This window comes from Dama dama, chromosome 5 (genome assembly GCF_033118175.1).
Source record: "Dama dama isolate Ldn47 chromosome 5, ASM3311817v1, whole genome shotgun sequence".
Taxonomy (NCBI): domain Eukaryota; kingdom Metazoa; phylum Chordata; class Mammalia; order Artiodactyla; family Cervidae; genus Dama; species Dama dama.
In genome coordinates this window covers 67,845,519-67,864,595 of record NC_083685.1, presented here as the reverse complement: position 1 = coordinate 67,864,595, position 19,077 = coordinate 67,845,519, and the positions used below count along the sequence as shown (strand labels likewise).

At 37.3% G+C, this 19,077-nt stretch overlaps 1 protein-coding gene across 3 annotated transcripts in view; it reads left to right on the top strand.

Annotated features, from left to right (window-relative positions):
- The window catches only part of MAP9 (microtubule associated protein 9), a 43,335-nt gene extending 25,062 nt beyond the window's left edge, over positions 1 to 18,273 (top strand). For 2 of the 3 annotated variants that reach the window (XM_061142553.1, XM_061142552.1), the window contains exon 14: positions 12,760 to 14,502. In XM_061142553.1, the coding sequence (XP_060998536.1) occupies positions 12,760 to 12,882 (123 nt within the window). In that variant the 3' untranslated portion in view covers positions 12,883 to 14,502. Of the gene's footprint in view, positions 1 to 12,759; positions 14,503 to 15,852 lie in introns of those variants that run through there. The other variant, XM_061142554.1, reaches the window with a different exon arrangement.
- Positions 18,274 to 19,077: the final 804 nt, after the last annotated feature.

The following is a 19,077-nucleotide window of genomic DNA, read 5'->3' as shown; positions in this document are numbered from 1 at the left end:
TCTGTCCATGGGGTTTTCCAGGCAAGAATCCTGGAGTGGGTTGCCATTCCCTTCTCCATGGGATCTTTCTGGTCCAGGGATAAAACCCTGGTCTCCCGCATTGCAAACAGATTACCATCTGAGCCACCTGGGAATAATTAATGATTCTACTATTCCCTAAAGCACTCAGGCTTAAAACTTTAGTCATAATATTGTGGCCCACTTATTCTTTGCAATAATTCTCATATCTAAAATCATAAAAATCTAACAAGTGTATTACTGAAGATACCAGGTTAGTTTATGTAGAACTTGGTCCTAACACACAGTAAAATAGTATTTAATGAGAAAGTTATTTCATTTTTTATTTCCTTTTGATCTTTCTGATGACCATCTCAAGGACATGGTCTTACTTAAGTGGTTTTTTAATGAAAGAAAGCAAGTGTGAAGACTGGGAGAAATGATAATAAATGACTTTATATTTTTTTGTTTCTTTCAATATTCTTATGCTTATACTTGCTTTTCATTGAGGGCAAGCAAAATATCATTTTCTATCTTAAAATATCAACATAAATATGTATTTTATTAATTGATTTTTGAATAAGTAAATACATTTCATATGAATAAGTATTTTGCATGCTAAGTTGCTTTAGGCATGTCTGACTCTTTGTGACCCCATCAACTGTAGCCCACCAGGCTCCTCTGTCCATGGGATTCTCCAGGCAAGGATGCTGGAGTGGGTTGCCATGCCCTCCTCCACGGGATCTTCCTGACTCAGGGATTGAACCCATGTCTCTTTCATCTCCTGCATTGGCAGGCAGGTTCTTTACCACTAGTGCCACCCTGGGAGGCCCAATTGAATACTTTACATTAGTCAAAAAGTGCAAAATTTCTCCATAGGGCTTAGGGTCCAGTAGGGTTTCTGGTTAAAAAATTCATGTAGTTCAACATGAATTTTTTTTTCCTTTTTTTTTTTCCACTTATTTATATTAGTTGGAGGCTAATTACTTTACAATATTGTAGTGGCTTTTGCCATACATTGATATGAGTCATGAATTTTTGAATTCATGTCTATCACCATGAATTAAAAGTTAATTCAACAAGTTAAAGTTAAAAGTATGTCATTCAGACTTTTTTTTTTTGCATTTTTGCAAATTTTTTGCATTTTTTGCATATTTGTATTTCTCTAGTTAAGATTGAGATTGAACATTTTTCATTTGTATAAGGATTAATTGTATTTATTTTTCCTATAAAGAGTCCATTTTACACTGATCATAAACTAAACATTTTTTCATTGGTCTTTTTCTTCTTGATTTCTAGAAGCTTTTATATGTACTAGGGAAATTAGCCTATCATTTCTGATATGAGTTACAAAAATCTTTTTTCGCATTGTATTGTCAACTTTGCTCATATTATTTAATGAAGAATTTAATTTTATGTTCAGGTATCAAATCTATTAGTATTTTTCTATGGCTTCTCAATTTTAGGAATAGTTGAAAGGACCTTCTAAAATCTGAAATCAAAGCTCCCATTTTTCTTCTAATAACTTTATGTTTTCAATATCTTGACATTTTAACATTTGCTCTACTTAGAACTTGTCCTGGTGTATGATGGAAAATATGATTCCATCTTTATTTTTTCCAAATGCATCTTTCATGAAACAGCACATCTCTTTACCCACTGATTTGAGATACTCATTTTAGATACATTAGATCATTCCCATATTTTTGGGTCTATTTTTCGACTTTCTGTTTCATTGGTCAGTCTCACTAGAAATATTCCAGTGCTATACTCTTCTGCTTATCAGGACTTTATATATTTTTATAAGTTTGTGTTAATCTCCCTTCATAACTTCATTCAAAGTGTTTCTGAGTATTCTAGGTTTCTTCACATAAAGTTTAGAATCAGTAACTAGAGAAGCACACAGGACCCGAAGCAGGCTATTTAAAGGTAGGATAAAGGATGAGATACCTAGGAATAAACTTAGGAAAATGCACAAGACCAGTATGAAGAAAACTTTAGAATACTCCTGAAGTACACAAATGAAAACTTGAGAAATTAGAGCAAAACTGCCCTCAGATAGAAGCAATATTATAATATTATAAAGATATCAGTTTTCCCCTGAAGTAATTTGCAAATTTAATGTAAATCCTAGTAAAAATACCAACAGAATTTATTCTCGTGTATGTGTTTAATACTGCTATAATGCTAAATCTATGCAGAGAAACAGTAATAAAATAAGGCAATCAAAATTGCTTCAGTGGTTTGAATGAGAATAGTAACGTTCTATGATGACTTTCTTAGACTGAGCTTTTAAATGATGCTTTGTTCTAAGAAAAATTAAAAATTTTCTTATATTAAGGCAATGCATGCTAATTCTGCTAGTATCTCTTAAAGTAGTGCATATGTGCTCAATTTATTCAGTCATGCTGGAGTCTTTGGACTTGTAGCCTAGCAGGCTGCTCTGTCCGTTGGATTCTTCAAGCAAGAATACTAGAGTCGGTTGCCATGTCCTCCTCCAGGGGATCTTCCTGACCCAGGGATCAAATTCGTGTCTTTTACTTATACTGTATTATCAGGCAGGTTCTTTACCACTAGCACCACTTGGGAAGCCCTTTAGAGTACTGATTAAATGTAAATGTCTCAATTTTCAGTTTTATTTTCACATTGTCTCAAAAATTAGATAGAATTTCCCAAATGACTAAGTCATACATGACTAATGTAAAATACTAAGTTAGGTACATTATATTTTATTATAATGTTTAGTCACTTTCTCATTCTAATCAATCCTGTGGAGAACAAAAACTCATCAAAGACAGACATAAGACAAAATAACTTGTTTTGATGTACAGTATATCCCTATAATATAGTGCTACCTAAAAAATAATCTATGTACAACATGTTATAGATCTATTTCCCATCTTACCAATTTCTTATTGAAATTTGCTTGCAGAGAGAATGGGAAATTACTCCTATACAGAAGAGCTAATTACTTCAATTTTCATATAAAGTAACATATCAAAATTTTGATGTACAACCTAGCTTGGGGAGTGAACATTTGATGGGTCACTGTTTTCAGTGAACATTGTAGTCAAAGATCAAGTAAGATGCTTCATGCTGGTTCCCATATTAATTCATGTGCTTAGTGTGTCCTTAGTCACTCAGTCGTGTCCGACTCTGTGATCCCATGGGCTGCAGCCAGCCAGGTTCCTCTGTCCATGGAGATTCTCCAGGCAAGAATACTGGAGTGGGTTGCTACGCCCTCCTGCAGGGGATCTTCCCAACCCAGGGATCAAACCCAGGTCTCCCACATTGCAGATTCTTTACCAGCTGAGCAGCCAGGGAAGCCCATATTAATTCATAGTTATGTTTAATAAAAAAAAATAATAATAATAAACAAAAGATTCATACTCCAACAAACAATGAAAGAACTTTTTAACAAGCCTCTTTTAATTATTTCTCAAGATAACATCAGTTTATCTTAATTGATGTTAAGGTTGATACTTAATTGCCCTTTTCCTGCCCTGAGTTTTTAGCATCTGCTGGTAAACTCAAAGTTGCTTCAAGTTCCTCTCTCCCCATGTTAAATGGAATGGATAAAGAGGTTAATTTATTCAGTTTCTGAGAACACAGCATGGTCACTGCTTTTCCCTCACCTAACTTAGTGGGCCTCCCACTCTCTAAAGTATTAAGTTGATTGGCAGTGGTCCAATTACAGCTTTTATTTTGTCAATTAGTATTCTGAAAGGAACTTCTTTACTGGTAGTAGCAAGGATGCAAACATTCTCATGAAAAAGAGCAAAATGTTAAGAGAAAAATAAGTCTCACCTTTCTTCACTTCTTTTGTTGTATATGAATAGTTGTGTTCTAATGGACCCTTGTACTAACATATTCTTCTTGTGACATTATCAATTCCTTTTATGTACTGATAAAAGAAGTATAGACAACTAATAACTTACCAAAGTGCCACTCTTCCCAAGCCATTCAGCAGAGATTGTCAAAGGGTTCCCTGATACCATGCTCTTGGGAATACAAGGAAACCACTTTATAGTTTTAGCACAGACTTAAAGAAACAGGCAGTCAAGGCTGCAGGATGAAAATACCAAATGCTATTAACATTTCAGATATTCCTATATCATTGTTTGGATTTTATATTAATTCTCAGATACACAGTCATTTTTTGAAAAGGAGTATAGCAGGGAAACCAAATGGTTCTAAAATTCACCTGATATAATAAAAATGTGAGACTATGGAAGATAAATTTTCAGAATAATATGAAACAGGATTATACCAATCACACAATGAAATATGAACTTACCATTTCACTCACCTATGAATCCACATTCTTCTACCTTCCTGGATTATTCCCATCAAGTCTCAGTTTATTTAATCTTAAATAAAAATAAACTCTCTTAATTCTTTTCTCTCCAGTTACAATTCCATATTTCGCTGCCGTTTTTTATAGTAAACTTCTGGAAAGTTTGTTTATACTCCATAGTTCTTAATATTCTTTCCACCCTTAATAAACTCCAAGCCTAATAACCCTCTCCCAGAACTCCATTTTGAGAGTTATGATTTTGCCAGACCATTCAGCCTATAGGATGTATTCTTTCCTGCCCCATACCCTAGACCCTGGGCATGCTGCATACTTGACTTCTCCTTCCGCTTATCGCTGTCTCCTCCACTGTTGCCCTGGGTGCTGTTTACCTCTCAACTCTCTGTCTTCCTTCTCCAAATCTCCTGTTGACAGCTTTTTTTATTTTTTAACTTGTGTTCTAAATGTTACGATGACTTGCACAGTAGACAGTAAATCTTACACATTCACCACGTCATTCTCATCAGGGACCCTCTCCCATCCCTGCCAGGCTGTGTTCACACTGGCACTCTATTCACCCATCTTCTTGTGTGAGAGTCTCACACACACACCTCTCCTCCGTGCACGTCACCAGTGTCTCCTCTTACCCATCACCTCTCACTGAAAGTGAATGCCTGAATCCACTTTGCTTTGAAAGTAAGAACTTCCTTTTATTTTTTTTTTAATCAATCACAACAGCTTATTTATATGTTTCATAAAATTTTACACAGTTTGGAATTATCTGTTGTTTACATACTTGTTATTAACCATCTATTTTGAAAGTTCCCTAAGGGACAGGGACAGTAATTTATGTGTTTGGATTTTATAATCACTTCATGCATGGCTTCTTGTATACTACTTGACCATGGTAAAGTCTTGGTGCTTAACAGAATGAAAGAGCACACTGTAGCCAAGAAATTGAAGATGGTTTCTCCTTGAAAAAAACCTAGAGAGCATATTAATAAGCAGAGACATCATTTTGCCAACAAAGGTCCGTATAGTCAAAGCTATGGCTTTTCCAGTGGTCATGTACAAATGTGAGAGTTGGACCATAAAGTAGACTGGACTGAAGAATTGATGCTTTCGAACTATGGTTTTGGAGGAGACTCTAGAGAGTCCCTTAGTCTGCAAGGAGATCTAACCAGTCAATCCTAAAGGAAATCAACCCTGAATATTCTTTAGAAGGACTAATGCTGAAGCTGAAGCTCCAGTATTTTGGCCATATGATGTGAAGAGCTGACTCATTGGAAAAGACCCTGATGCTGGGAAAAATTGAAGGTGGGAGGGGAAAGGGATGACAGAGGATGAGATGGTTGGATGGCATCACTGACTCGATGGACATAAAGCTGAGCAAACTCTGGGAGGTGGTGAAGTCAGGGAAGGCTGGCGTGCTGCAGTCCATGGGGTTGCAAAGAGTCAGACATGACTGAGCGACTAAACAATAGCAGCAGCAAGGAGAATAATAGACCATGGACTCCTCAGAACCCATTACCTGTAAGGATGTACTATATAATAAAATAACACAAATTAATAGATGTGAGGCAGTAACATTTGGGATTATTCATGACATTTGGACATAAAGTCACTTTGAACAATTCTTTACTATAATACATACTTCAAAAAATTTAAGCATTAAGCTGGCTTCCTCAGTGTCTTAGCAGTAAAGAATCTGCCTGCAATTCAGAGGATGTGGGTTCAATCTCTGGGTCAGGAAGATCCCCTGGAGAAGGATATATCAACCCACTCCTTTATTCTTGCCTGAGAAATCCCATGGACATGTAGCAGGGCAGTCTACAGTCCATGAGGTTTGCAAGGAGTTGGACACAACTTACTGTCTAAACAACAACAATAAAATTCCAAACAATAGGATATATAACAATATAAACTAAAAAGTAAGCATAGGTAAGTATAGGTCAGGGGCGGCGGCCAAGAGGATCTGCCCAATGTCGAAGGTAAGGAGTGGCCACTGCACTTTGCTGGAGCAGCCATGAAGAGATATCCTATGTGCAAGGTAAGAGAAACCCAACTAAGATAGTAGGTGCTGAGAGAGGGCATCAGAGGGCAGACAGACTGAAACTACAATCACAGACAGCTAGCCAATCTGATCACATGGACCACAGCTTGTCTAACTCAATGAAACTAAGCCATGCCCTGTGGAGCCACCCAAGACAGACAGGTCATGGTGGAGAGATCTGACAGAATGTGGTCCACTGGAGAAGGGAATGGCAAACCACTTCAGTATTCTTGCCTTGAGAACCCCATGAACAGTATAAAAAGGCAAAAAGATAGGGCACTGAAAGATGAACTCCCCAGGTCAGTAGGTGTCCAATATACTACTGGAGATTAGTGGAGAAATATCTCCAGAAAGAATGAAGGGATGGAGCCAAAGCAAAAACAGTACCCAGTTGTGGATGTGCCTGGTGATAGAAGCAAGGTACAGTGCTGTAAAGAGCAATATTGCATAGGAACCTGGAATATCAGGTCCATGAATCAAGGCAAATTGGAAGTGGTCAAACAGGAGATGACAAGAGTGAATGTCGACATTCTAGGAATCAGAGAACTAAAATGGACTGGAATGGGTGAATTTAACTCAGATGACCATTATATCTACTACTGTGGGCAAGAATCCCTTAGAAGAAATGGAGTAGCCATCATAGTCAACAAAAGAGTCCGAAATGCAGTACTTGGATGAATCTCAAAAATGACACAATGATCTCTTGTTTGTTTCCAAGGCAAACCATTCAATATCACAGTAATACAAACCTATGCCCCAACCAGTAACACTGAAGAAGCTGAAGTTGAACAGTTCTATGAAGACCTACAAGACCTTTTAGAACTAACACCCAGAAAAGATGTCCTTTTCATTATAGGGGACTGGAATGCAAAAGGAGGAAGTCAAGAAATACCTGGAGTAACAGGCAAATATGGCCTTGGAGTACAGAATGAAGCAGGGCAAAGGCTAATAGAGTCTTGCCAAGAGAATGCACTAGTCATAGCAAACACCCTCTTCCAACAACACAAGAGAAGACTCTACACATGGACATCACCAGATGGTCAACACCGAAATCAGACTGATTATATTCTTTGTAGCCAAAGATGGAGAAGCTCTATACAGTCATCAAAAACAAGACCAGGAGCTGACTGTGGCTCAGATAATGAACTCCTTATTGCCACATTCAGACTGAAATTGAACAAAGTAGGGAAAACCACTAGACCATTAAGGTATGACCTAAATCAAATCTCTTATGACTATACAGTGGAAGTGAGAAATAGATTAAAGGGACTAGATCTAATAGACAGAGCCTGATGAACTACAGATGGAGGTTCATGACATTGTACAAGAGACAGGGATCAAGACCATCCCCAAGAGAAAGAAATGCAAAAAAGCAAAATGGTTGTCTGAGGATGCCTTACAAACAGCTGTGAAAAGAAGAGATGCAAAAAGCAAAGGAGAAAAGGAAAGATATACCCATTTGAATGCAGAGTTCCAAAGAATAGCAAGGAGAGATAAGAAAGCCTTCCTCAGTGATCAGTGCAAAGATATAGAGGAAAACAATAGAATGGGAATTTCTCCAAGAAAATTAGAGATACCAAGGGAACATTTCATGCAAAGATGGGCTCGATAAAGGACAGAAATGGTATGGACCTAACAGAAGCAGAAGATATTAAGAAGAGGTGGCAAGAATACACAGGAGAACTGCACAAAAAAGATCTTCACAACCAGATAATCACAATGGTGTGATCACTCACCTACAGCCAGATATCCTGGAATGTGAAGTCAAGCAGGCCTTAGGAAGTATCACTATGAACAAAGCTAGTGGAGTTGATGGAATTCCAGTTGAGCTATTTCAGATTTTAAAAGATAATGCTGTGAAAATGTAGCATTCATTATGTCAGCAAATTTGGAAAACTCAGCAGTGGCCACAGGGCTGGAAAAGGTCGTTTTCATTCCAGTCCCAAAGAACGCTCAAACTACTGCACGATTGCACTCATCTCACATGCTAGTAAAGTAATGCTCAAAATTCTCCAAGCCAGGCTTCAGCAACGTGTGAACTGTGGACTTCCAGATGTTCAAACTGGTTTTAGAAAAGGCAGAGGAACCAGAGGTCAAGTTGCCAACATCCGCTGGATCATTGACAAAGCAAGAGAGTTCCAGAAAAACATCTATTTCTGCTTTATTGACTATGCCAAAGCCTTTGACTGTGTGGATCACAGTAAACTGTGGAAAATTCAGAAAGAGATGGGAATACCAGACCACCTGACCTGCCTCTTGAGAAACCTATATGCAGGTCAGGAAGCAACAGTTAGAACTGGACATGGAACAACAGACTGGTTCCAAATAGGAAAATGAGTACATCAAGGCTTATTGTCACCCTGCTTATTTAACTTCTATGCAGAGTACATCATGAAAAATGCGAGGCTGGAGAAGACACAAGCTGGAATCAAGGTTGCCAGGATAAATATCAATAATCTCAGATATGCAGATGATACCACCCTTATGGCAGAAAGTGAAGAGGAACTAAAGAGCCTCTTGATGAAAGTGGAGAGTGAAAAAGTTGGCTTAAAGCTCAACATTCAGAAAACTAAGATCATGGCATCTGGTTCCATCACTTCATGGGAAAGAGATGGGGAAACAGTGGAAACAGTGGCTGACTTTATTTTTTTGGACTCCAAAATCACTGCAGATGGTGATTGCAGCTATGAAATTAAAAGACGCTTACTCCTTGGAAGGAAAGTTTTGACCAACCTAGATAGCATATTAAAAAGCAGAGACATTACTTTGTCAACAAAGTCCGTCTAGTCAAGGCTATGGTTTTTCCAGTAGTCATGTATGGATGTGAGAGTTGGACTATAAAGAAAGCTGAGCACCAAAGAACTGATGCTTTTGAACTGTGGTGTTGGAGAAGACTCTTGAGAGTCCCTTGGACAGCAAGGAGATCCAACCAGTCCATCCTAAAGGAGATCAGTCCTGGGTATTCATTGGAAGGACTGATGTTGAAGCTGAAACTCCAATATTTGGCCACCTGATGCAAAGAGCTAACTCTTTTGAAAAAACCCTGATATTGGGAAACATTGAAGGTAGGTGGAAAAAGGGGGTGGCAGCGGATGAGATGTTTGGATGGCATCACCGACTCAATGGACCTGAGTTTGGGTAAACTCCGGGAGTTGGTGATGGACAGGGAGGCCTGGCATACTGCAGTTCATGGGATTGCAAAGAGTCAGACACTACTAATCAACTGAACTGACTGATAAGTTGTTGGATGATAATTTGTTACAACTTTGGAAAATAAATTGTTGTCATGCAGCAAAGTCAAACATATTCATACCCTACAAACTGTCAGTTTCACTCCTAGAAATGTATATGGAGATTCTTGACTTATAAGCACAAAGCATCAGACATTTACAGCAGCATTGTCTTTGTGTGGGAAGAAAACATTAGAACATCATGTCTTCAACACCAAAATAGGTATATTGTAGATTGTTGATATACTAGGATTCTGTGCATCACTGAATTAGAACTATAGCTCTATATAGATATATCTTAGAGATATGATTATAAAGAAGATGGTTGCCAAAGAATATGTAGCATGGTACCATTTAGCATTGATTTAAAATTGATGCTTTCAAATTGTGTTGCTTGAGAAGACTCTTGAGAGTCCAACATGACACCTTTTAGCATAAATTTTAAAAATATGCCTAAAAATTGTTATTTGGGGATGAATACATGTGTGATAAAGGTATTAAGAGATGTGCTGCAACTATAAGCACTACATTCAGAGTAATGGTTAGGTCTGGAGGGTAGAGAAAAAACAGGTGCAGTGAGAGAATGGATGCGAGGGCTGCACAAGTATTGATCATGTTTTATTTCAAAAGGTTGGTAGTGAGTGTGCAGGTTTTGACTGTATTGCTCTTTAAACAGTTTAGTTGTCTATGGTTGAAATGTTAATTAAAAAAAAATTAAGGACTAAAAATATGTAGATAAAATGCTACAAGGATAATGTGTGTTACATGAAAATATGCAAATTGCTAAAAATTGTAAACACTGATACACATGCAGTTAGGTGAGCAAATAATTTGACAAAAAATTCACAAGAAGACTAAACAAATGAAAAGGTGCTCAAGCTCAATAATAAGCAAAGAAATATGAGCCTCAATATTCAAATATCTGTAAACACTGAAGTATCTTCTGCTGCCATCACATACTCAGCCTTTGAATCTAGTAATTTATTTCTGAGACCCTGTTCTCCAAAAGTCATCACTAACTTCTAACAATTATTCTCTTTGATTTATGGAATTAAAGGTCTTTTTCTTCCTATTTTCATAATTCTCTTAAAATATTATCACTGTTAATATTTAAAAAAATTAAGTGGTGTGCTAATGCCTGTTGATAGTATACTTATAGTTCAGCAACATTCCCTAGCTGCTATTGCTTTCTAACCAATTAAGGGATTTCCAGAAATACATGATACACAGATGATACCACCCTTATGGCAGAAAGCGAAGGAGAACTAAAGAGCATGTTCATGAAAGTAAAAGAAGAGAGTGAAAAAGTTGATTTAAAACTCAACATTCAAAAATCTAAGATCATGGCATCTGGTTCCATCACTTCATGGCAAATACATGGGGAAACAATGGAAACAATGAGAAGCTTTATTTTCTTGTCTCCAAAATCAAGGCAGATGGTGACTGTAGCCATGAAATTAAAAGATGCTTATTCCTTGGAAGAAAAGCTATGACCAATCTAAACAGCATATTAAAAAGCAGAGACATTACTTTGCCGATAAAGGTCTGTCTAGTCAAAGCTATGATTTTTCCAGTAGTCATGTATGGATGTGAGAGTTGGACTATAAAGAAAGCTGTGAGTGCCAAAGAATTAATGCTTCTGAACTGTGTTGGAGAAAACTCTTGAGAGTCCCTTGGGCTGCAAGGAAATCAAACCAGTCAATCCTAAAGGAGATCAGTCCTGAATACTCATTGGAAGGACTGATGCTGAAGCTAATGCTCCAGTACTCTGGCCACCTGATGTGAAGGACTGACTCATTGGAAATGATCTTCACTCTGAGAAAGATGGAAGGCAGGAGGAGAAGGGGATGACAGAGGATGAGATGGTTGGATGGTATCACTGACTGAATGGACATAAATTTGAGCAAGCTCCAGGAGTTGGTGATGGACAGGGAAGCCTGGCATGGGGTTGCAAAGAATCAGATATGAATGAGCAACTAAACTGAACTGAACTGAGAAAAACATCTACTTCTGTTTCATTGACTCTGCTAAATCCTTTGACTGTGTGGATCACTACAAACTGTGGAAAATTCTTCAAGGGATGGAAATACCAGACCACCTTACCCATCTCCTGAGAAATCTGTATGCAGATCAAGAAGCAACAGTTAGAACCAGACATGAAAGAATGCACTCAAAATTGGGAATGGAGTACATCAAGGCTATATATTGTCACCCACTTATTGAACTTCTATGCAGAGGACATCCTGAAAATGCCAGGCTGGATGACTCAAGCTGGAATCAAGATTACTGGGAGAAACATCAACAACCTTAGATATGCAGATGATACCACTCTAATGGCAGAAAGCAAAGAGGAACTAAAGAGTCTCTTGATGAGGGTGAAAGAGAAGAGTGAAAAGCCTTGCTTAAAACTCAACATTCAGAATACTTAAATCATGGCATCTGGTCCCATCACTTCATGGCTAATAGATGAGGAGAAAGTGGAACCAATAACAGATTTTGTTTTCGTGGGCTTCAAAGTCACTGGATAGTGACTGCAGTTATGAAATGAAAGATGCTTGCTCCTTGGAAGAAAATCCATGGCAAACCCAGATAGCATATTAAAAAACAGAGACATCACTTTGCCAACCAAGGTCCGAATAGTCAAAGCTATGATTTTTCCAGTAGTCATGTATGGATGTGAGAGTTGGACCATAAAAAAGACTGAACACTGATGCTTTCAAATTGTGGTGCTGGAGAAGACTCTTCAGAGTCCCTTGAACAGCAAGAAGATCAAATCCTAAAGGAAATCTTTCCTGAATATTCATTAGAGGGATTGATGCTGAAGTTCCAGTACTTTGACTACCTGATTCAAATAACTGACTCATTGGAAAAGACCCTGATGCTGGGAAAGATTGAGGGCAAGGAAAGAAGAGAGCAGCAGAAGATGAGATGGTTAGATAGCATCACCAACTCAATGGACATGAGTTTGAGCAAACTCCAGAAGATACAGAAGGACAGGGAAGCCTGGCATGCTGCAGTTCATGGGGTTGAAAAGAATCAGATGCAACTTAACAAAGCTAACAAATGACATTTAAATACCCTATAATGATTATTTTGTTCTTCAGTAAGCAATGTGATTTGAAAATAATGGTCATATTTGTATATACATTTTTATTTTTTGTTTGTTTGTTTTGTTTTCTCTTTAGGAAAAAAAAGAAAGGAAGGAAAGAATTGAACGAAAACAAAAGAAATGCCATCCCTTTCTTGAAAATGAAGCACTTCCTCCATGGAACCCTCCAAGCAGAATTGTGTTCTCAAAAGTGTTTTGATAATTCTGAAAACTAAGATCATGGCATCTGGCCCCATCACTTCATGGCAAATAGATGGGGAAACAATGGAAACAGTGACAGACTTTTTTTGGCGGGGCTACAAAAACACTGCAGATGGTGACTGCAGCCATGAAATTAAAAAATGCTTGCTCCTTGGAAGAAGAGCCATGACCAACCTAGAGAGCATATTAAAAAGTAGAGACATTACTTTGACAACAAAGGTCTGTCTAATGTAAGTTATGGTTTTTCCAGTAGTCATGTATGGATGTGAGAGTCAGACTATAAAGAAAGCTGGAAAAAAAAAAAAAAAGAAAGAAAGCTGAGCGCTGAAGAATTGGTTTTGAACTGTGGTGTTGGAGAAGACTCTTGAGAGTCCTTTGGACAGCAAGGAGATCCAACCAGTCCATCCTAAAGGAAATCAGTCCTGAATATTCATTGGAAGGACTGATGCTGAAGCTGAAACTCCAATACTTTGGCCACCTGATGCAAAGAACTGACTCATTTGAAAGACCCTGATGCTGGGAAAGATTGAAGGTGGGAGGAGAAGGGGATGACAGAGGATGAGATGGTTGGATGGCATCACCGACTCAGTGGACATGAGTTTGAGTAAACTCTGGGAGTTGGTGATGGGCAAACAGGCCTGGGGTGCTACAGTCCATGGGGTGGCAAAGAGTCAGAGACTCTGACTGAGTGACTGAACTGAAGTGAACTGATTCTTGCCTTATTTAATTATTTATTAGTTCAACAATTTTAGCCAAACTAACTTTAAAACTATTCATGCAACTGTTTATAGTTAGAAGAGTCTGTTTTGATTAATGTTGATTATTTCTGCTGACAATGAAAAAGATACTTTGGAGTTTAATCAGTGAAAACAGTGAAGGCATTTTTATCTCTAGATGTATGTGTACCTGTGTGCTCAGTCACATCTGACTGACCTTTTGTAACCCCATGGGCTGTATCCTGCCAGGTTCCTCTGTCCATGGGATTTTCCAGGCAAGAGTACTGGAGTGGGTTGTCATTTCCTTCTCCAGGAGATCTTCCTGACCCAGGAATCAAACCCACATCTCTTGTGTCTCCTGCATTGATTGGCAGGCAGATTACTACTGTGCCATCTGGTAAATTGCCAAAAATGAAGAGCTAATAACCAGATTGCTTTTAACCATTGAAATATATAACCCTTTATCATGTCCTGATAATTCTTACAGTCTGATGATCCATGATGACTTGCACTAACCTGTGCATGTTATTTAAGTGTATTTATTCCCCAATATCAAAAGAAAATCATCTAGTACCTTAATCATAGAAATAATTAAATTTCTGAATGGTTAACTGCACATGTAGATTCAGGTTTTAAAATGAATGATTACTGCGAAGTATACATATACTATTTCTTCTAAAACTAACCTTTAGCTCAAAGTAGTTCCTTTTACACTGTACAACGTAGAATTTTGGTCAGCTGAGACAGTAGTTCAGTAGAATCATTCAAATCATCGAGGCATTTTATTTAAGAATGTTGCCTTATGTTTTTAATGTGAATGTACTTTATCTGTTCCTGCTAAAATGACAATCATAGGCACTTTATAATGAGCAGACCTCTAAAATATATCTTCCTAAATTTTGTCTCACTTTATCATTTCATTGATATCAAAAGATGTCCATTTCATTGTAGTGGTATCCATTAGTTATGGAAATTTCACAAGAGTCAAGGGTCACTATTACTATTCTTTTCTAGACTAAAGCCATAACAATGATAGACAATTTCTGTCCTCTTAGCTAATCCAGAGTCATACAACTTATATTTAGAAGAAATTATGAAAAGATAATTTGTAGAAAATGTCCAAAGAGTATATATTTATTTGATCTCTGCATATCCTCATTAATCAGACTCATACTTGTCATCTAGTTTATCACAGACCAAGTGTATGCTCTGAGTTGAAATGCTACTTTAACCAGTGAGGCAATGCATTAGTAGATGAGAGTAAAGTTACTGTTTATTAAGCATCTGTTGTATACTCTCTACTAGAGCTTTATAAGTATTATTTTTTATCTTTACAACAGCTATTCAGAGTTTGTGTTGGTACCTTCATTTTGCAGATAAAAGTACTGAGAGAGAAATCAAACAATCAAAAATGAAAAAAGAAATTCGTAATATTTAAGGAGTTAGTTCAAATGCCCATGTCTATTAATTGAATGTCAGAACACCCAGTGGGTTATGAAACTTAGACTTTGAGACAGTTAGGAGGTTTCACACTCTGAGGATTAGCCTGCTTGCTGCAGTGGATGTGCAAAGTAAGAAAACTGTCATGGATATCTCTGTAAAATCACATCAGTGCTACAGATTAAAAAAAAAAAAAAAAAAACCAGAATAGATTAAGTATTTATTGTATTGAATTAGCTATTTAGAGCTTAAAAGATACTTGCCAATTCCATGGAGATAAAGAAAACTAGAAAAAAGTACACCTACTTTTATGGCTGTGAGATCTTTACTATGTGTGTGATAGATTTCACATCAAATATTTTCTTAAGCATCCTGACCATTTTCATCTAATTTATCATGCTTAGTGAATTAACTGTTATCACATCAAAGTTAATTAACAAAGCATAAGGAAAGGCTTAATAAGTAAGTGTTCATTGTTTTCATTTTCTTCTTATGCTGAGATGTGTTTCCCCACCTCATGTTTGTGACAAGATTAACATGGATGGGGTTGATAATGTAAATTAACATTGCACATTACTAATGTACAAGAATAAATCTCTGCTTCCCTGGACAGTCTAGTTGTAGCACTCAAAATACAGAGGTGACCTGCATTTGGGACCTTCTAAAAAGAAATCTAAATAGTAATTCCATAGCATTCTTGTGAGATAAATGAAAAGGGATATTGAGGTGTTTGCAAAGACCCAACAAGTCATTTCCCTCAAATAGAATTTTCATCTTACTATGCTAAATAAAATACTATTTCCTGTTTACAGCAAGCTGTACTGACTGAATGGTCTAACAGAAAGAAATAACCTCTTCTCCTGTAGCAGAAATAAAGCTGAGTTCTGGGAGCTGAGTGAATTTACTTTTTGAGGCCCAAAGAGAAGAATCAAGCCTGGTAATATTCTCCTGAAGACGTTTGTCTATTTAAGGCGTTTGATTTCCCTGTATTTCTTTTTAAATGATCAGATATCAATATCATTAACATTTATTAAGTTTTTCTTAAAATATGTGTGTGCTCAATCGTGTCCAACTCGATGCAACCCCAGGAGCCCGCCAGACTCCTCTGTCCATGGTATTTTCCAGGCAAGAATATTGGAGTGGTTTCCCATTTCCTTCTCCTCCAGGAGATCTTCCCAACCCAGAGACTGAACTGGCTGTCTCCTGCATCTCCTGCCTTGGCAGGTGGATTCTTTACCACTGTACCACCTGGGAATATGAGGGAATATTAATTCGAATTAAAAACACTAAAATCCTACAGATTTTCAGATTAAACTTCTACTTTTGTAAACTGTATTGAGTACTTGGAAAATGCTGACACTTCAAAGTAAATAGCAATTTAATGAATATTTTAAAACATTACTGAGAACTATTTCCCTAGAAATTTTATTTTATTTCCATTTATTTTTATTAGTTGGAGGCTAATTACTTTATAATATTGTAGTCATTTTTGTCATACATTGACCTGAAAATTTTATTCAGAACTGAAGTTTAATAATAACCAAGAAAACTGTGCTAAGTCACTTCAGTTGTGTCTGACTCTTTGCAACCCTATGACTGTAGCCCACCAGGCTCGTCTGTCCATGGGATTCTCCAGGCAAGAATACTGGAGTGGGTTGCCATTTCCTTCTCCAGGGGATCTTCCTGACCCAGGGGGTCGAATCCAAGTCTCCTATGTCTCCTTCATTGGCAGGCAGGTTCTTTACCACTAGCGCCACCATTTTATTCAGAATTAAAGTTCATAATAACCAAGAAAATTAGTGTTACATAAATAAAAAGAAAATGATATGGTGTTTTAGATCAGGAAGAGGTTAAATTTTTCTTAATGTAAGAAAATAAGAACTGGGGCTTCACTGGTGGCTCAGTGGTAAAGAATCTGCCTGCCAGAGGAGCAGACATAGGTTTGATCCCCATTCCAGGAAGATCCCACATACCGTGGAACAGCAAAACCTGTGCCCAACAACTCTTGAGCCTGTGTGCTAGGGACCTGGAGCCGCAACTACTGAGCCCATATACTGCAATTATGGACATCTGTGCCCCTGAAACCTGTGCTCCGCAACAAGAGAAGCCACTGCAATGAGAAGCCCAGGCATCACAGCTAGAGAGAGTAGCCCCACACACTGCAGCTATCGACAGAGAAATGTCTGTGAGGCAAGGATGACCCAGCACAGCCAAAAAATAAATTAATAAAATTATAAAGAAAAAGAAAGTAAGAATTGTTCAGGGATAACAATATTCCAATGGTCTGCATTGTATCACATTTTGAAAATGTGAGTAGATCATTTACTGTTTTAAATAGTATTGAAACTGACGTTTTTTTCACTGTTGCCAAAGCAGTAGCTGTTAGTTACGTGTCCAAAGTTTGGTACAGTAGAGTGCTATAACTATGCATCTGAAAGAGATTTTAATAATTTAATAAACCTGACCCATATTCTTATTTCTAAGTTAAAGAAACTGATTTCCGAAGCCCTGCACTTGCCTGTTCTCACACAAAGGACCATAAGAAATCTAGAGTTACAACTCAGGTATCAGGTTTCCCAGCTGTAGATTGTCCACCATTCTACAGTTTTGATAATCTGCCATTATTTATGTCATCGGGTTTTGTACTCTCAGATGTGTCCTTGCTCTTCCACAGCCTTCTCCATAACCTCAGATCAGAGCTGTTTGTGTACCTACAGTTTCATGGAAAATGTGGGGAAATACTGTAGTTTTTAAAATGCTGAATCATGGGCTAAGATACAGTAGAGAAAAAGAATTTTACAAAATAGGATAAATTGATGTTTCTCAAAATCGTTCCCAAGAATAAACTAGTACAAAAAAACTCACTGTCCTGATTTAATTTTGACTCTGCTTTCAATAATGCTCTATTAAAAAATATTTAAACCCACATGCCTCCATTCTATGCAAAGCAAAGATGCTATCAATTATCCTGCTTCCTGGATACATTGGCAACCAGCAATAAAGAATGCTATGTGATATTTAACTGGAGACTTCTCTGAATTCTTTTCTGTTAAAATTTCATGTTATGTGGTTATTTTGAAACATATGTATTACATGTAGTTGTATAATGTTGACTTACTGAACTAAATTCTTCCTAAAGGATGTTTTAAGAATTATTTTAGGACATGTGTTTAATGTCTGCTTTTCAGTAGTGTAATTTCATATGATGCATTAAAAGGGAATCATTCAAGATATATTTTATTGGGTGATATTTACTGAGTCCAAGTTTCATTTCATAATGATAGGAAATATGGTATGAGTTTTATTTGTGGGCTAAAGGGCTAAAAATAAGACCTGGAACTGACTGTGGCTCAAATCACCAGCTCCTTACTGCAAAATTCAGGCTTAAATTGAAGAAAATAAGGAAAAGTACTAGGCCATTCAGGTATGACCTAAATCAAATTCTTTATGATTATATAGTGGAGGCAATGAATAGATTCAAAGGATTAGATCTGGTAGACAGAGTGCCTGAAGAACTATTGGTGGACATTTATAATATGTGCAGGAACCAGTGATCAGAACCATCCCAAAGGAAAATGTAAGAAGTCAAAGTGGTTCGTTGAGAAAGGTTTACAAATAATTGAGGCAAGAAGAGAAGCGAAAGGCAATGGTGAAAAAGATATGTCTAACTGAATGCAGAGTTCCAGAAAATAGGAAGGGGAGATAAGAAGGGCTTCTTAAGTAAACAATGCAAAGAAATAGAGGAAAACAAAAGAATGGAAAGACTAGCGATCTATTCAAGGAAACTGGAAATAGAAAAGGAACATTTCATGCAAGGATGGGGTGATAAAGGACATAAATGGTAAGTACCTAACAGAAGGAAAAGAAATTAAGAGGTGGCAAGAATACGCTGAAGAGCTATACAACAAAGGCCTTAATGACCCGTATAACCAGTCCCACAGAGTGGGACACAACTGAAGCGACTTAGCAGCAGCCAGCAGCAGATTTTGACTGTATAGATAGCTTTGGACTGTGTAGATAGACAGCAGCCTTTGACT